We start from the raw sequence: 18,073 nt of genomic DNA on the forward strand, positions 1-18,073 counted from the left end.
GTTCACTGAAAAGAGCGAACGAGCCATGGCTCACAAAAAAAGAACCGCGGTTCTTTCTCAAACTCCGGTCTTTTGAAAGAACCGGCTCAAGATAGAATGATTTTTGTAATAAATATAAAATATTGAATTTCCAAAAAATGTAGTATTAAATTTGTTTTTGAGAATTAAAAATGCAATTTCAAAAATTTCAATGATTGTAAAAATTAATCCCAAAAGTAAATGAAATTATAAATAAAATGGAGTAAACTTTTCATTGTACAACTGTCAAATATTACCAAAAATCTACTGAATATTTAAGAAATTTCGGAAAAAAATAATCATCGTTAGCGTTTATAGACCGTATAGATCTTTCAAATCAGAATGTAGAGAAGAGTTCACATAATATTTTCTCCAAATAAAATATCAGCATTAGTCTTTCAGAAATAAACGCAATCTTAAAATCAATAGCAATTTTTCCAGCATCCTAGATTTCAGTATGGATGCCATTCAATTACTCGAATGTTTAGTTTTGAGTAGAAATCTTGACAAAGAGACCACCAAGATCTATGGTTTTCTAGAGCATCTTCTCGTTTTTTGGTTTATTTATTTTATTCATCAAATATGGCCGTTACAAACATTTTATGTCGTTTATGTCACCCCTCCCCTTCAAAATCGGTCCAAAAAATCAGGGGACAAACAATTTTTTTTTCAAAAAACTTTCAAATTTAAATGGAAATACATAGAAGTCTTATCAACTGAAAACAAATTAAAAAGCATTGTGGGATCGATCAAAAATATTTTATTTTTTCGTGAAATTCCGTTTGCACCGAATGCAAAAAGTTTTTTTTCGGCTTAAAAAATAAATTCATCAATACTTCGATATTTTGAAATCTAATGATTGATGTGTAAAATGCATTTCAAAACTTTTTTTTTCATTAAAATGTTTATACCATGGCTTGTTTTTTTTTTTTGCTACTTTGGCTAGAGTTGAGGGACATAATAAACTTCAAAAAATGTTTGGTACGGCCTAATTTATAAAAGCCATATGTGAAATAACTTATAAAATCACACGATTCTTGAAAAACCCATTTCATCCAAATTTTGAAAAAGAGCGAAAGAACCGTTCAAAAGAGCGGCTCTTTTTAAAGAGCGAACGAAAATGAGCGGCTCCTAAAAAAGAGCGGTTTTGCCCACCTCTACTATACAGGTATACAATGCATTTTACTTCACTCTTTTTCATTAAAAAGCTGACATGAAACAATAAATTTTACTAAAACCGGAAAGCGCTGCAAACTTACGAAATCAAATTTTGCCATTTCAAAATCTTTGATGCTATAAATCGCATTAATAAAAAAAAACTTTGTTTTCACTTTCTAACCAGCTCAGCTACCAATTCATCACATCACCATAGCAAAAGCAATAAATTCTCACTTTTCGGGGATTAAGAAATTATCTCTTTCATCAAGTGGTTGCTTGCCTTTTGTCGCTCATCTTTCCATCAGGGAAAATAAAATCAAGACAATAGCCACGCCGCGTCAGAATTTACGACTAGTTTGGCACTTTCTCTGATGCTGCTGGCGGTTCATCTTTTTTGTGATTCAAGGTGGACTCATCAACAAATCAAACGGGCGGACACAGAAAACAATAATTACTCAGTTTAATACAAAGCAATAATACAACACTTTTAATGTCCTCGCTTCAACATAATCATACAAAAGAAAGCTTAGTTTGAAAATCATAACAATAACAACCTGCTCAATTCAACTCAAAAGCAACCAAAAAAATCCTGCCCCCCACTTCCTAATGCCTCCTACGCTCATTCTCCCTGAAGATCTTTCCCTCACGCTGAAACGCACTCCTCGGCCCTACTCCCCATTTGCTCTCAACCTGACTCTCCTCTAACGCTTCCTCCTTCTTCAATCTAAACCCTTCCATGCCACACCGCCGCACAACCAGCACCGCAGCGCTGGCCAACCTCTCGCGACCATCCCCGTCCCGCTGGGCTTGTTCCTCTTCCTCATCGTCTTCCTCTTCTTCGTCGGTGGTGACATTCGCCTCCGCTTCGTAGTTGACGTAGGCGTCCGGTGCCGGCGGAACCTCCGGCTCGAAACAGCTGGAAATGACAATTAGGGGGGACCTCTCCCTGTGGAAGTAGGGGGAACGTAACGGAATTCGGGTGAGAGAAGCGGGACATTGTTCACTCTTCGAGCAGGACAGTAAGAATTCTGCGTGAGCGTTTTTGTTGTTGATTTGTGTTGATTTTGTTTTTTAGTCGGTATTTATGCAAGTTGTCTTCTCACGTACTAAACTGTTTTGTTTTCGCTTTGCTTGTTTTTGTTTTTGCAGCATGATTATTCTTAATTGAAAATTTGTTAATTAATGCCTAAAGACTAACTCTCACAGTTTTTGCTTGTTTACTTTTGCATTCCTTGTGTTTTTTTTCTTTTTTGTTTTGTTTTTAAACTTTAAGACCTTACAAATAGGGTTGTTGGGTTGGGAAGGTTTTAAGCGTTGTGTGACTTGATAGGATTTACTGTTGTTGCTTAATCAGCCGAACAAGAATCGCGAGAATCCATCGAGAATAATAAATTCAGGAAGAATTCTCCGTAAAACTGTAAAACCTAAGCGCGAGCTAAGCCTAACTGTGTTTTTGTGATCGTAATGATAATAATTGTGGCGCAAAACGCACTCGTCTCAAGTTTGGGGGAAAATTTAAAAAAAAATAGACGGACCTAAAGATACGGACACGGAAGAGGGACGACGTATAATCCTAATCCTAAACGCGTCAAACATTAAATTTTGCTCTGTACAATTGATCACACCAAAGAACAGTGATTTTGTCTGCGCACAATTTGAAAAAAAAAGTTACGAACATAAAAATAAACAAAAAAATAAAAAAAGGAAAAAGGTCGGTCACAAATCCTCAAACCTCTCTCTCTCTCACACACACGCGTGCACTTACAAGCTATCGAAACGAAACAGAGACACAAAAAAAGAAAAAAAAATCCGCCCAAGCGCCGCCGCCTTAATTATCCTTGACTAACCTTTGCAGCTTCCTCTTGTCTGCGTCATTGACTCCTATCCGCTTATCTAGCCTATCAAATACTCTCAACTTTTTCGCCGGCGGCGCCGCCTTCTCCTTCTCGTGGTGGCGCGACTCCGACTTCAGCACAATCCGGCGGCTGCTCGACCCGAACCCACCACCCCCGTTGTCCCCTCGATTGCTGTTTGACGAGGAAGTCACCGGTGGTGGAGGCGCCGGCTTCTCCTTGGGCGGTGGCGGAGACGGCGTCGGTTCCCGCAGCAGCTCCTCCTCGTACTCGTCCAGAAACAGGTCGATGTCGTCGTCCCGGTTGTCGATGACCTTGCGGGGCGGCGAGACTGCGGGTTGCTGCTGCTGCTTTTTGACCTCCTCGGTCTTTTTGTCTGGCAGTGACGGCTTGGACTTGGATGAGGACGAGGACGACGACGACGACTCGTGGTTCTTGTCCGACGACGACGATTCGGGTTTTTTCTTCAGCGAGATGATCTTCTTCTCGGTGACGACGATCGGGGTGAACTTGGCGGGGGGTTCCTCGGATTTGCGGTCCTGTTGGAGTGAACAAAAAAAAATGATTAGACGTAAGCCCTGCTCGTTTATAATAAGTCGATGCCTCTGTGCTCTCTTATGCTAATTATATAGGAATCCCGGCAAGCTTAGTAAAGGAGAGCAAAAAAACATCGATTTGTAGATGTACTTCGACATCAGCTCGCCAAGAGCATTATTCAATGTAAAGCAAAGCAGTCAGGGTGGCCACAAGATTTCCATTTTTAAATTTTGTATATTTTCCGACCAATGTGATTTTTTTTCCGGAAAGTTTACATCAAATCACAAGGTTTTTTATTCTGACGTTCAATTGCAAAAAAAATGGTATCCAAACATGTATAGAGGATTTGCAGCAAAGCTAAAAGACACATGTCGCCACCTATGAACAAATAGCGTAAACCTATGATTTTTTGAAAAAATGTGTTTTTTCCTTCATAATCAACATTTTTATGAAACTTATGCCGGATTCAGATGAGAAAAATATTTCCAACAATTTGGTATACAACTTCCCAATATTTGTTTGATTTCTCTATGAGAAAACTGTAAATTTAGAAAAAGATAGTAATTTTGACTATTTGGCAACAAAGTCTGTCAAAAATCAATAAAAATTGTTGAATATACGTCAACACATCTGTTTTCAACTATATAACTATTTATTTCATTAATATATACGGGGAAACTCATTTTTTCGTGTTCCAAAACATGTTTTTAAAAGAAAAAGGTCACAAATTTTTGCGCGCCCAAAAAATGATGTTCATTATTTTAAAGCAAAAAAAAATTCTCGTCTTTTGCAACCAGTTTCATTACGATTGATGCAGGGAGTTATGAGAAATAAGCGAATACGATTTTTGGCAAGTAACCTCATTTTGACGCCACCTACATTTGAAACACAGGCGCGCTGGAATACCTCAATAGGCCAATAGGTATTCGACATTTCCCGTTTTGATCATATCGTTGAATCCTGTTAGTGAAACTTCACCATCTTTTGATATATCTAGCTTACTTTTTCAAAAGAATACCCATGGCGCATCGGATGTTTTGAAAAATAAATCTAGATATTATGTAAAATTATACTAGGAATCCGATAAAAATGTTTTCAGACACAGGCTCTTTGATCCCGAGACCTCCAAAACCGCACTTCAAGTTTTCATACGATCTTTTCAAATATAAGGCTAGATTTTTAAAACTACTTTCATTTGCTTCTAAATGAGCTACAATCGGTTGAATTGGTTGAATTTTACAAAACGTTTCTTAATCCACCATTAGGTGGGTGGTGCCTTCCTCACATTTACAAAGTAATAATGAAAATAAGTTTATGAAAAAAATATATACCTGATACAGACTTTTCCAGAAAACATGCAGACACTCATTTGAAGCATTATGGCAACCGGGCGTTTCGCATCTGGCGCGACTCTCGCACGTAAACAAAAAGACCCGGCATTTTGAGGTTATGCAAAAATCACCCTTTTTTGTATATACAAAAATCTTTTTCTTGGCATAACTTTTTAAATACTTTACTAAACAAAATAAAATTTAATAGGGTCTTAGGGGACCCCAAAACGAACAGAATAAGGTGGATCCGGCCAAAATCGGTTTAGACAGTTCTGAGATAATCGTGTGGAAAAAAACGTGTCTACACACATCCCCACAGACATTTGTTCAGAATTTGATTCTGAGTCGATAGGTATACGTGAAGGTATATCTAGGAGGTGTATTTAAGAAGTTCATTTTTCGAGTGATTTTATAGCCTTGCCTCAGTGAGGTGAGGAAGGCAAAAATCGATGAAAATTACAATTTTCCGGACCATTAACCCTAAGGGCCTAACAACAAATAAGGGTCCATTTTCATAACTCCTGAATTTATGTTTCTTGCTTCTGAATTATTGTCAAACCGGTTCCAAACCGGTGCAATGTTGCATGCAATTTTATAGCAACGCAGCCAAAAAGGGTTGCGTCCGGTAAAAAATGCCGAGAAATGTCATGCTTCTGTCAATGTGACTTGGTAAAAACAAAGCACCGCACAAAAAGTTGAAATTTTGTAAAAAAAAGAACTTTTATACAAATCAAATAAAATTTCTAAATATAAGTCCCGAAACAAGGCGATCCCATGCAACATAACCATAGATGAGTATTTAAGGGGCAGGGATGAAGGAGACTTTTCAGACAATTTTAATTTGGGGTCTCTTGAACGATTGCGGACAGCGGCCAGAGACAAAACCGCGATGTAAAGATAACCGCAAAGAAGTTCTTCCTCCTGGGAACGATCTTCTGCCTGACAATATTCCCACCTGGAAAAACGCTGCTCACCCCCCAAGAAGAATCCCATATCGACACTTGCTTGCACCCAGTGTCCTGAATAACCGGTAGCGTCAAACCCACGGTCCAGATCGGCGCCGACAAGAAAAAGTTCCAACCCCAAAGGAGGCAGAACTACAAATGCATGATTTGCTTCTCAAACTTGCTAGGTTCCTCCAAACTGACGAACGGGTCGAGCTCAGTCTGTCCAACTCGGCCACGTCGCCTGCATCGCCTTCGGCCAACTCTCCGACCAGCCCAAGCACGATTTCATCCCCCATTGGGCGATAGCATCCACATTTACCACGGCCTCCTCGGTGGCTATCCGGACGCGCTCGTCGAGTACCGAAACGGATTCGCAAGGCGGAAAGTTTGCTAAAAGCTGACGATCGACCAAAAGATGAAAAACAGCCAGCTCGCGGAGGTGAATCGTGGCGTGGAAGTGATGTCGTACGCGATGCTGGCGGAAATGACGCAATCCGGAGATCAGGACAGTTGAATCCGGCGCGTGGTGAAGGGAACCTGCTTTTTTATCAACCAGATCTGGCCGGGGAAGAGACGCTGTGGTCCGGCAACCAAAATATTAAGAATCAAAGCGAATCGAAAAAAATACACAAACAACTGTCAAACTGAATTATAGCAAGATTTTTTGCTTGCCATAACTATTTCTTGCTTGACATGAATTGAATTCTTGTACGACAAGAATTGAATTGTTGTCGAACAAGAATTCATTTGTTGCTCCGCTCACCTCGAATTTTTAACATCAGTTTTTTCAAGTATTTTACGATGAATTCATTAAAAAATCATGTAGGCAAGTTTGTTTTGAGTAAGCAAGCAAGTTTGCGAGATTTTTCGTCAAAAACAATACGAAAGTAACTGAAAAATAATTCTTGTCAAAATCGAACCGGTTACATGAATTCAAGAACAAGAATTCAGGAGTTATGAAAATCCACCCTAAGGGTCTAATTATGTCGGCCATGGAACCCTATAAAAAATGTTGTTTTCAAAATACAAAAATAACTTCAATTTGTTTTAGCAGACGGACATTTTTTTTTAATGCTTCAGAGAACAAAAAACTCACAAACCTATCACAACCATCAACATCAAGAATAGTTAGTTTTTAATGAATAAAAATTTCTCAAAATATTTTTAAATTGTTAGAGGTCAGACTTTTTTGTTAAGGGTCCACTCTGAAGAGATTGAACAGTTAGAGTCCCACTTTTTGTATTAGGTCCTGTAGAAATGTTATGCAATGTTAACAAGACCTTAACTGATCTGATTGTTTCAATAGTTTCTTCAAAAAGCAAAAAAAAAACTTACGAAAAAAGCTACAGTCCAGACTCGATTATCCGAAGGCCTCGGAAAAATTTCACTTCGGATAATCGAAACTTCGGATAATCGAATCACGAAAAAAATTGTTTTTCGCTGTAATACATAATAAAATGCATTGTATTATTTAATAAGCAATCAACTATTCAAATCTGACTCAAATGGTGTCGCAGAACTCGAATATGATGTTTAAACCAAGAAAAAGAAAAAAACGATTATCCGAAGTCCCATACAAACCTTCGGATAATCGAGCCTTCGGATAATCGAGTCTGGACTGTATTTAAAATAGATTTTTGAAGAAACTATTGAAACAATCAGATCAGTTTAGGTCTTGGTAACTTTGCATAACATTCCTACAGGACCTAATACAAAAACTGGCACTCTAACTGTTTCCTATTCAGATTTATGACAATTTCCGTAAAAAAGTCTGAGCAAAAAATGTTCGCGTGTAGTGGACCCTTAAAAAAAACTATATATATGGTAATTTCGGAAAAGTTACAATTTTTGGACAAAAAAAAATTGCTACAAGGATTTACTCGCACCTTATGTAAACTGTAATTTGAGTGAAAGAGGTTCACTATTGTTTACAAAAGTTATGAGTTTTTTTGAAATAGTATGCTCCTACTGCTATGTATGTATGTATGTATGTATGTATGTATGTATGTGTGTATGTATGTATGTATGTATGTCTCTATACCCGCAAGCAACTTGGTCCTGGAATCGAATGTGAACAATTCGATCAACTTTTACTTCGTAATCTGTACACCCACGTGCATAAGTTTTTTTGCACGAATTTTGGTGCTACAAATATCTTCCCTCCCCAAGCACCGTTAGTAGCGCGTGTAGGGACACGTCGTATAGACGCCCTTGCTCCCATTACGTCACTAAAAGTGAAATAGTACGCTCCCACTGCTCACTTTAAAATTGCAAAGCTCACAGCAAATACGGATTTGTGTGTAAAAAAATGGAAAAAATAGAAGTCTGACTTCGACCTTTTGTCAATTAGACCTTTTGTCGCATATCATTACTTTTGATTGGGTTTCAATCCAAAATCTATTTCCTATATAGCTCGTATTTTTGACCTCCATTCTCGTTATTTTTTTAAACTCAAAATCAATAAGAAAAATAAAATTTCGTTTTGTTTTTGAAAATAATATAAATTATGACCGGAAAGAACGAAATGGCTTTTAGAGCGTTAAGGAAGTCATTTTTATTTTAAGTTGTTAAACTTTCAAATTTGAGCAACGTTTGAGCACGACGCTAATAGAATTTGAGGCAGGCGACTCTTCCAAAAATAAGCAATTTCGTTAATTTTTGTTTAATTTTTTTTTATTGGATAGATTTTGGGAGATTTTTTGGCTGTTGCATAAAAGTGTAGTTATAATAAAAGCTACTTTTCCAGTAGAAACCATGATTAAGCTTGACCAACTCTGTTTTTTTTTATAAATATGTATGTATGAAAATTTGCTATGAATATAAAATTAAATTTTCATGAATATATTTAAATCAAAAGAAAAGAATATTAATTTTCTAATTTTGACATGGATTTTCCTCAACAATTTATACAAAATATCTAAAATACTAAATATTTTTATACACTTAATAAGGTATAAATCAAACGAACGAGAATACAAGCTGGATGCAAGTAGAATATTCAGAACTATGAAACATTGCAAAACTTGTAGGCGCATCCGAAATTGTATCTACATAACTGCCGTTCTAAGGGAGCGTTCATTTATTACGTAACGCAAAAAATCGGATATTTAAACCCCCTCTCCACTCCCCCCCCCCCTCGTAACAAATTTTCCATACAAATTCCAAAAAAAATGTATGGAGCGTACCACGGCCTCCAACTCCCCCCCCCCTCCCCCCTCCACCATACTGCGTTACGATAAAAGAACGCATCGTATGAACATGACGAAATCCAGTGTAGAATCCGCCATCTTTTTTTTTTGTCCGCCTTGTGGGCAGATATTGGGATTAGTTCACCTCGACCGTCCTAGCGACTATCTTTTGTGATTCCCTGTTATACTCTTAAGGCTGCAATTTTTGCTCGAATCTTATTGAGAAGAATCAAGCTATCTGTTTACAGTCTTTTTTCCAATGCACATATACACTGGTAGAGTGCGCCTGAACGCAGTGCGTTAAAGCGTGGTTGTGCGAAAGGAAGAATTCTCCTCTCGTGTTTTTTGAGTCCGAACACTCATCGTATCTGTTGGCGCATCTTCGGCTAGTTGGCCAGTCAACTATCTTCCGAAGTGCACAGATCAGCCGAAGCTAAGTAGTTGTAGTTGACCTAGCGAAGGAGAAATGAGCAACTTTTGAAGAATTGTTGTGGCTCGCAGGCTGTTGATGTCCAACTTCAAATGATGAGGACGGACGGGGACTGGAGCGGTCCCTGTCGGCTATTTTTAGATCTCTCCCCTTTGTCATCAGTTTTTTCAGCTCTCTCGTATTGACCCGACTGTCGTCAGTTGGCATTGGAGCTCTTCGCCGAGTAGTCCATTTTTGACTAACTCGAGGTTTCTCCAAAGCGCAGACAGCAGGGAAAGAAAAACCTGTACTGATTTTGCGGGATGACCAAAGCTCCAAAGCTGCCACCCGAGGATTGAACCTCTGACCTTCCGCTTGTTAGGCGGATCCCGTAGCCACTCGACCACGGGAGGTTGGTTTTTTTAATGTCATCGCATTTAACACAGATAATCACTTGCATTGAAGATTTACCAATTTTCAGACAATATTCGAGACTCTCCAGCGCATCAAACTAACACTTACCGATGGCTTCGCCGTCTTCTTGTTGTCCTCGGCGGCCTGCTTCCGGCGCATTTCCTTGTCCTTGAGAATCTTCTCCCGGATGGCCTTCTGCTTCTCGATCTCTAACCGGTACGCCCTCGTGTCCGGATCCTCGTCGTCGTCCTTTTTCTGAGAATTGAACATCGTCACTGAAAAATCCTTGTGCCAGGTTCTACCCCAACTCACATCATTATTGTTCCGACCGTCGCCGTAATCGCCACTCTTTCGCCGCTTCGGGTACCGACTGTCATCGTCCCGATCCCGGCTGCCGTGCCGCCTCGACGGGAAGTTCCTCCGCGGTCTGCCGGCGTCTCTGTCCCTGCTTCCTCCGCGATGTCTCCTCGGTGATCGGGACCGATCCCGGTGCTCTCGGTCTCGGTGCTCCCGCTCCAGCCCACGATCCCGCGAGCGACCCCGGTCGTTCCGTTCCCGGTCTCGACTTCTTGGTCGTTCGCGTCGAGGGGATGGGGATCGTTCGAAGCGGCGCTTCTCCACCTCGATGCGGTTCTTGTTGATGAACTCTTCCTGCTGTCGGAGCAACTCTTCGTCGCTGACCTGGCGGTTGTTGATGTTGGCCAGGAACTGCTGGCTGTTGAGGGCGTCGCGCATCAGTTGACCTGTTGGATGGTGGAAGGGGGAAGAATTATAATTTGTCTCTCGGTTGAGTCATCTAGAGGGTACTCACTTGTGGCCGCTTCGACGCCTCCTTTGAAGTTCGGATTGATCAGCACCTTCCGGGGCAAGACGGGCGTCGCAGGGATTGCTGGGACGGCGGCCGTAGCCAGCGGACCGGCTTCGAAACTGAGCAGTGGCGGTTGATGTGGTGGCATCGCTCCCATCGGACCTGGTCCCTGAGGTGGTCCACCGGGTGGCATTGCGCCACGGTGAAGCAGCGGAGGTCCTCCGCCGGGTCCATTTGGCCGGTACATTGGTCCCATTCGGGGTCCACCTCCGCCGAAGGGTGGTCGATCTCCAGGATGGATCATGCCCGGTCGCATCATGTGGTCAAAGGGAGGTCCCCGCGGTGGAAACGGAGGTCGTCCACCCATCGGGAAGTTCATCCGGTTGTTCCTGTAGTTGTTCATGTCTCCGGGGAATCCTGGCCGTGGTGGGAACCGAGGTCGCATTCCACCCCGGAATGGTCCACCAAAGTTTGGATGTGGTCCCGGTGGCATTCCCATTCCCGGCGGCTGTTGCTGCATAAAGTGTGGCATCTGGTCGCCGGATGATCCTCCGGAAGAATCGCCGGAATGTTTGAAATTGTTGGGCCGATTCGAGAGTGGTGGCCGGTTCGGGTGCTGCAGCAATGGCGGCGGTGGTCCCGAGTGCTGCGACGTGGACGACGCCTTGCCATCCAAAAGCCCTGGCTTGCCCTCGTTCTTCCAGTCACGTTTCTCCGTAGATTCATCCGTGTCGTAGGAAAACTCCGGCTCGCGGTCCTGATTTGTGACGTACAGATCCAGTACGTCCTCAGACGAGGTAGTGTCACACAACTGGCTGGATTTCTGCTCCACCAGCTGTTCCTTCGATGGCGTGGCCGCCACTTCCGCCTTCACCGGAACATCCTCCGGTGGTGCCAACAACACTTGTGAAGTAACCACATCTCTTTCTTCCTCCTCCTGCTCGGAGTGAATCTGCTCCGCCGAATGGGACAACATCCCGGAATCCGTCTGGGACACGATCGACGACGAAGATTCCGCCGTTACCGAGGTCGTCGATTCGGTAGTGGTTGTGGTTTCACTAGTTGTGGCGATCGACGTACCAGACACCGACTCTGGTACCAGTGAAGAGCCGGAAACCGACGAGATTTCCGTTGTCGAGTCCCCGCGCTCACTTTCGGACGCGGTCGAAGCGGGCAGAATTGATTCCTGGCTGGAGGGCGGCTCCTCCTTGAAAACAGCCACCGTCGCAACATGCTGCTGTTGTGGTTCTGGTTCCGGTTCCGGTACCAGAACTTCCTGCTTTACCTCGACCACCGGTGGAACCGGCGTTTTGGGTTTAATCGGCTGCTTCCTCGGAGGACTGGTCGAGGACCGCTTTCTGCTGCCGGAGGTTGACTGCTGCTGCTGCTTTAGGGCTTCCTTTTCTTTCGCCGCTAGCTGTTTTGAGACCCAGTCCTCGGATTCGCTCAGCAGCAACTCCTCGTCCTGTTGGTCGAGCCGGAGGCCGCTCTCTATGTGCAGGGAAAAAAAGAGAAATAAATTAATTTAATAAATACGCTCAATACAACAAAAAAAATTGTTTGAACAAAAGAGAACATTTTCACAAATCTCGAAATATAAAACAATAGCTAGACTCCACAACTACCGGGGTGGCCACTCAAATCCCATTTCGAATTCCCAACTTTTTCAGAACCTCAAATTATAGGCATTTCTAACTCAAAGAATAATTGCAAATCAAACAAAATCATACAATTTTTAAAATTGCCAGGCAAAAGTGTATGTTAATCGGTTTTAATAGAAAATAAAAGAATAGCAAAAAGTAAAAAAACGTTACTTAATCCACTTTTAGGTGGTTGGTGCCTTCCTCTCATTTATAGAGTGATTTCAATTCCCTAAAGTGATCGCAGCACCTAAGAGGTCCTAATAAAAAACGTTACTTAATCCACCCTTAGGTGGTTGGCGCCTTCCTCAAATTTAAAGGGTGCTATCCAAAATAGACAAAAAAAAGCGGTATTTCTCAGTGTTTTATCAATTTGACTCATTCATGCCACTGGATAGTCAGATCTTCATATTGCATGGCACTTATGTGCTTACAACTTATGATAGGGTAGTCAGATCTTCAATTTAATTCGTGCTCGTTGAAAAGGTCTTTTAATTACCTATCCAAAGATAGGTCGCATGAATATCATTAGATGAGATGAGATGATCATGAGATCCGGCCTCCAAAAAGTGCATAAATAACACTTAAGTGTTTAAAAATTTTGATAGGGTTGTCAGATCTTCAATGTTTTGGACGTGTTGGAAAGGTCTTTTGATTACCTATCCAACGATAGGTCGCATGAGAGATCCGGACAACGTTTTCATCAAAATATCTGAGATCCGGCTTCCAAAATTGCGTAAATAACACTTAAGTGCTTTTAACTTTTGATAGGGTTGTCAGATCTTCAATGTCTTGGACGCGTTGGAAAGGTCTTTTGATTACCTATCCAACGATAGGTCGCATGAAAGATCCGGACAACGTTTTCATCAAAATATCTGAGATCCGGCTTCCAAAAAGTGCGTAAATAACACTTAAGTGCTTATAACTTTTGATAGGGTTGTCAGATCTTCAATGTCTTGGACGCGTTTGAAAGGTCTTTTAAATACCTTTCTAAAAATGTATAGCATGATGGGGTTTCTTACAAAAACCACCCTTTTTACAATCTTCCGAACTTTAGTCAAAATCGTTTTTTTAGCATAACTTTTGAAGTACTTAACTAAACTCTATAATTTTTAATAGCGACTTATGGGACCCAAAGACGGATCGAATGAGGTCAAAACGGACAAAATCGGTTTAGCCAGTCTCGAGATAATCGAGTGACAATTTTTTGATCAACATCCCACCACACACACAGACATTTGCTCAGAATTTGATTCTGAGTCGATAGGTATACATGAAGGTGGGTCTAGGAGGTCTAATTGAGAAGTTCATTTTTCGAGTGATTTTATAGCCTTTCCTCAGTAAGGTGAGGAAGGCAAAAAGTGACGATTTAAAAAAATAGACTTCCTACAGACTTTTTGTCAAGATTATACAGACACCGCCTTTCAGGAAAATGGCATCCCTCTACAAGGTTTTTTACGTGGCGATCAGACGGGACCATTTGAGGTTATGTTAATTCAGATCATTTTTTAAACTGCTTGTAATTTTAGATAGGTAAGTCAGATTTTAAAAATTCTTAATCCACAAGAAAGGTCTTCTCATATGCTTTCTAAAAATATCTAACATGTGAGGGTTTCATGAAAAAACACCCTTTTTACCATAATTTTAAATTAATATGAAACAGTTTTTTTAACATAACTTTTTAAATACATGATAAAACTGCATGAATTTAAATAGCAACTTAGGGGACGTTAAGACGAATCGATTAAAACCATTCCGGCCAAAATCGGTTGAGCCTGTGACAAGATATTCCAGTGACATTGATTTGGTACACATGTCTACATACAGCCAAACACACAGACATTTGCTCAGCTGGTGATTCTGAGTCGATATATACAAATGAAAGTAGGTCTAGGAGGTCTAACTAAAAAGTTCGTTTTTCGAGTGATTTTATAGCCTTTCCTCGGTAAAATGAGGAAGGCAAAACTCCAGTTTTTGCTTTTTGGGTGTTTTTTAATACCCCTGACTCAAAGCGGTTTCAAAAACACCCAAAAAGCAAAAACTGGAAATTTGGTTTATTGGACCTATTTAAAAAAAAAACTCCAGTATTGTTCTTTTACACTTCCTTTAAATTAAAAAAAACTTAACTTTAAAACATAAAATTTTCGCAAAATACCGAAAATAATCAAATTTTCAAAATTTGTAATATGGTATCAAGCGAAGCGAAATTTTGTGTGCATTTTCACTATACAACTTTTTTTTTGTTAATAACTATTTTTTTACAAAATACCGTATTTCTTGATAGGTACTTACATTTTCAAAATTTGCAGTATGGGTATAAAAGGAAGCAAAATTTTGAATGCACTTTCACCTTATTTTTATTTTTGTAAAACGCTATAATTTTAAAAAAAAATTGTGATTTTTGTTTTGAAAATACTAAAGCTGAGCAATTCTCTACCAAAACCGGAATTTTTTGTATTTTTTTATTTGGCTCAAATTTTACGGGGCCTTCCTCAGCTATTTCGTGTCATTAGTTCACCCATACAAGTCTCCATACAATTTTGGCAGCTGTCCATACAAAAATGGTACGAAAATATTCAAATATCTGTAACTTTTGAATGAATTTTCTGATCAATTTGGTGTCTTGGGCAAAGTTGTAGGTATTGTTGAGGTCTTCAATAGTTCAAAAAATAGGTACACGGAAAAAAAATTGCCGATTTTTTAATTAACTTCAAAAAACTCAATTTCCCAAAATACGTATTTTTTTTATTTTCGAGATTTTTTGATATGTTTTAGGGGCCAAAAACCCGCAACTTTTGAGCCATAGAGAAACATGGTCAAAAAATCTGCCGCCGAGTTATGAATGTTTAAAAAATAAATCAAGACTAACATTTTGAATGGGCATAATATTCAATGTGTTGTTGTAAAATGTTAGTCATGAATTCAAATATTTTTTCGAAAAGATTGGAAAATTTCACAAAAGTTTCATGCTTAAACATTGAAAATCGGACCATTAGTTGCTGAGATATCGACATTAGAAAATGGTGGGCTGTTTAGGTGAGACTTAGAAAACTTCAATTTTTGTGTTTCTTTTTGTTTAAGCCGCTGTATCTCAGCAACCAGAAGTCCAATCTTCAATGTCTCTTAGACAATTTGATAGCAAATTTTCTGAACTTTTCAAAAAGCAATATTTTTAGAAATGGTCACTCATGGTCACTATTTTTAAAAATCGAAAAACTCGAATTTAAATCCAAGATGGCGGACAAAATTGCGGTATTAACATATTGAAAGAAAAAATGCATTTTTAATTTGAAAGGGAATCAAATATTAAAAATTTGACTAAACTGGGGTCGCTGAATTCAAATTTGATGTTAATAGTAAGACAATTTAAAAAAAAATATCCGAAGTCCTATACAAACAAATTTAACAAATACATACAAATTTGAGTATTTCCGAAAAAATACAGTATTTTGTAAAAAAAAACTAGTTTTTACAACAAAAAAACTTATACAAAGTGAAAAAGCTTATAAAGGTTCGCTTCGTTTAATGCCCAAAATTTTGAAAATATGAGTATTTAAAAAAGCGGTATTTGTGGCAGTTTTTCACTTTTTATTTGATTTTGACCAACCAACGGGGTACAAACTAAATAAGTGTCAAACGAAAAAGTGACCAACCACCGGGGGTTGAGTGTAAAGGCCTTACAGAAACAGTTTTGTTATTACAGGAACAGGCGTGTAAGAGCAACGTTTACCGCAGATATGACCCCCTCGCTCTTAGAGCGAATAATTTGATTTTTTATGCAAATTTTGATCTGAGACCTCGGAGACATATTGTTGTAGATTTCGTTGCTGATACATCAAAAATATCTTCAAACATCTACAATCAAAATGTAGGTTCATATAACTAATCACATTTTTTTTAATGTTGAGCCCTTATGCCACGAATGAACATGAAAAAATCCCACGATTATTTGTTATCTTTTGCTCAAACGTCTGTGAAACATTAAAATTATGATGAAATTTCAAAACGTTTGCCACCAACTTACCATCATCCGACAGCAGCAGATCGTCCTCGTTCATTAGGGCCGGATCGCCGCCGGCTTCCAGCTCATAGTTGAGCAAGTCGTCGCTGTTCATTGCAATTTCGCAGGTTCAAACGCAGCGGGGACGACGACGACGGCGCGAGGAAAGAAGGGCAGAAGAAAAGAGTATTTTTAGTGAATTCGTTGCACCTTTCGGGAGGTGTTTGCTTCTTCTTCTTTTTGCACGCAAGAAATCCCCCCAAATTTAAAGTGATAAGCCGATAACGGGCAAGGGGAACGCAACGCCGGCGAAACACAAACGCCAAAACGTGGAACGGAGAGACGCTCCGGGGTGGCAGGGCCAGGGCGCGCGGGCGGCAGGGACGAACAAAATCTGCCACCAGGCCGTCGGCCTAGCAATTCCAGCCGCTCGCGTAGGAAAAGCCGAAAAAGTAAGAAAAACACATGTAGAAGCCAAACGGGACGCGCTCGGTACGCCGCGGGCAACGCACGCCGACGGTCACTTTCGGGCGCAATATGTCCGCGGGACTTTCGGCGATCGGACGCACTACGATTCACGCCGAACGGGGGCCGAAAATTGCGGATTTTCACGATTTAATGGACGGCGCTTCACCAAACTTACTTTTCCGACATCTTGGTTAAACTGTGTTTTGACGTTTGGCGTTTGTTTGACAGCGATGCAGGGGTACTCATTTTTGGGTTCGAGGGGGAAAAACGGTTTGACGTTGAAAACGTGTAGACGGGGCTGAACATTTTTAGGGTGCAGCTCGAAATTAACCCTCAGTTGCTGTTGAGCAATTCTCCCCGTATTGGTTTAAGCGGTATACGCACTTCGGAAGGAACCGGTCAAGAAAAAAATCAAATGGGCAGCAGCGGCAGCAAAAACAAGCCAGAGAGGGTGAAGAAAAGCCCCAAGAAATCATTGCCTCTCCTTTGTTCTGCTGTGCGTAAAGCTGTTTCTTGACCCCTTTCCTTCCGATCTGCATACTAGCCTTTAAAATGGATTTAATTTGTTTTTTTTTTCTATTCGGCTCAAGATTTTGGGGGCCTTTCATTTGACCGAAGAAGCCATTTTGTGTCACTGGTTCACTCATACAAGTCTTTATACAATTTTTGCAGCTGTTATGATTTTTTCAAAGGTGTTTTTTTGGAAATAATCTTCTCGGAACATTTTTTCTGCAGCTTTCATTTTAAAAAATCAGCCCTAAAGTGCACCGTTTTCGAAACGTTTGATTTTAACAAAATCATTTCAGTTTGTCGATATTTTTTAAATAGTGATCATAAGTGACCAAATCAGAAAATATTTTTTTCGTTAAGTTCCGAAAATGTCCTAAAAATTCTAGAGTACTTTGCTATGCTATGCTCCATAGGTTTTCTATGAAAATAAGACCTTTCAGAACCTAATCTAGCATAAAAGGGATTTTTTTTGCTTAAGATTATAAGTGGCAGGAATGCTTAAAAACAGGAAAACTACAAATACCGATTAATTTTTATTCCAGATTTTTTTCTAGTGATTGTTGTACGAAACAATAGTCGAAGATAACTCGTAATTTGACGATCGAAATTTCTCAATCTGCCATCGACAAATTACGACCGAGGATATCTCGATGTGTCCGATGTTTGTTTTCAAAAGTATAAAAAAAACTAACTAACTTCAGAACTGCAGAACTCAAAAACTTAAAAAACAAAAAATAAAGAATTAAAAAAATTTAAAGCAGAAATTTAAAAATTTCTTCAAACTAAAGATTC

General features: G+C 40.0%; 1 protein-coding gene across 2 annotated transcripts; it reads right to left on the bottom strand.

The window, feature by feature from the left end:
* Positions 1-1,646: 1,646 nt before the first annotated feature.
* Positions 1,647-17,008, bottom strand: LOC120432548 (serine/arginine repetitive matrix protein 1-like). 2 transcript variants are annotated; one of them, XM_039597773.2, is made up of 7 exons: positions 16,947-17,008; positions 16,328-16,410; positions 10,667-12,154; positions 10,168-10,598; positions 9,964-10,110; positions 3,024-3,571; positions 1,647-2,122 (listed from the first exon to the last, which is right to left on the bottom strand). In XM_039597773.2, exons 1-7 carry the CDS (start codon positions 16,955-16,957, stop codon positions 1,780-1,782), a joined length of 3,051 nt encoding a protein of 1,016 aa, XP_039453707.1. In that variant the 5' UTR covers positions 16,958-17,008; the 3' UTR covers positions 1,647-1,779. The 2 variants fall into 2 exon arrangements, with proteins under 2 accessions (XP_039453707.1, XP_039453708.1); XM_039597774.2 differs by having other exon boundaries at positions 1,649-2,122; positions 3,024-3,568; positions 16,947-17,007.
* Between the last annotated feature and the right edge of the window lie 1,065 nt (positions 17,009-18,073).

The sequence above is a fragment of the Culex pipiens genome, chromosome 2 (genome assembly GCF_016801865.2).
Source record: "Culex pipiens pallens isolate TS chromosome 2, TS_CPP_V2, whole genome shotgun sequence".
Taxonomy (NCBI): domain Eukaryota; kingdom Metazoa; phylum Arthropoda; class Insecta; order Diptera; family Culicidae; genus Culex; species Culex pipiens.

Bases quoted from the DNA above. Each gene is read 5' to 3' on its own strand.
- LOC120432548 (XM_039597773.2), bottom strand. The intron at 12,155-16,327 runs GTAAGTTGGTGG...CCCTGCACATAG, and splicing joins TCTGCTGCTGTCGGATGATG to AGAGCGGCCTCCGGCTCGAC. The intron at 10,599-10,666 runs GTGAGTACCCTC...ACCATCCAACAG, and splicing joins AGGCGTCGAAGCGGCCACAA to GTCAACTGATGCGCGACGCC.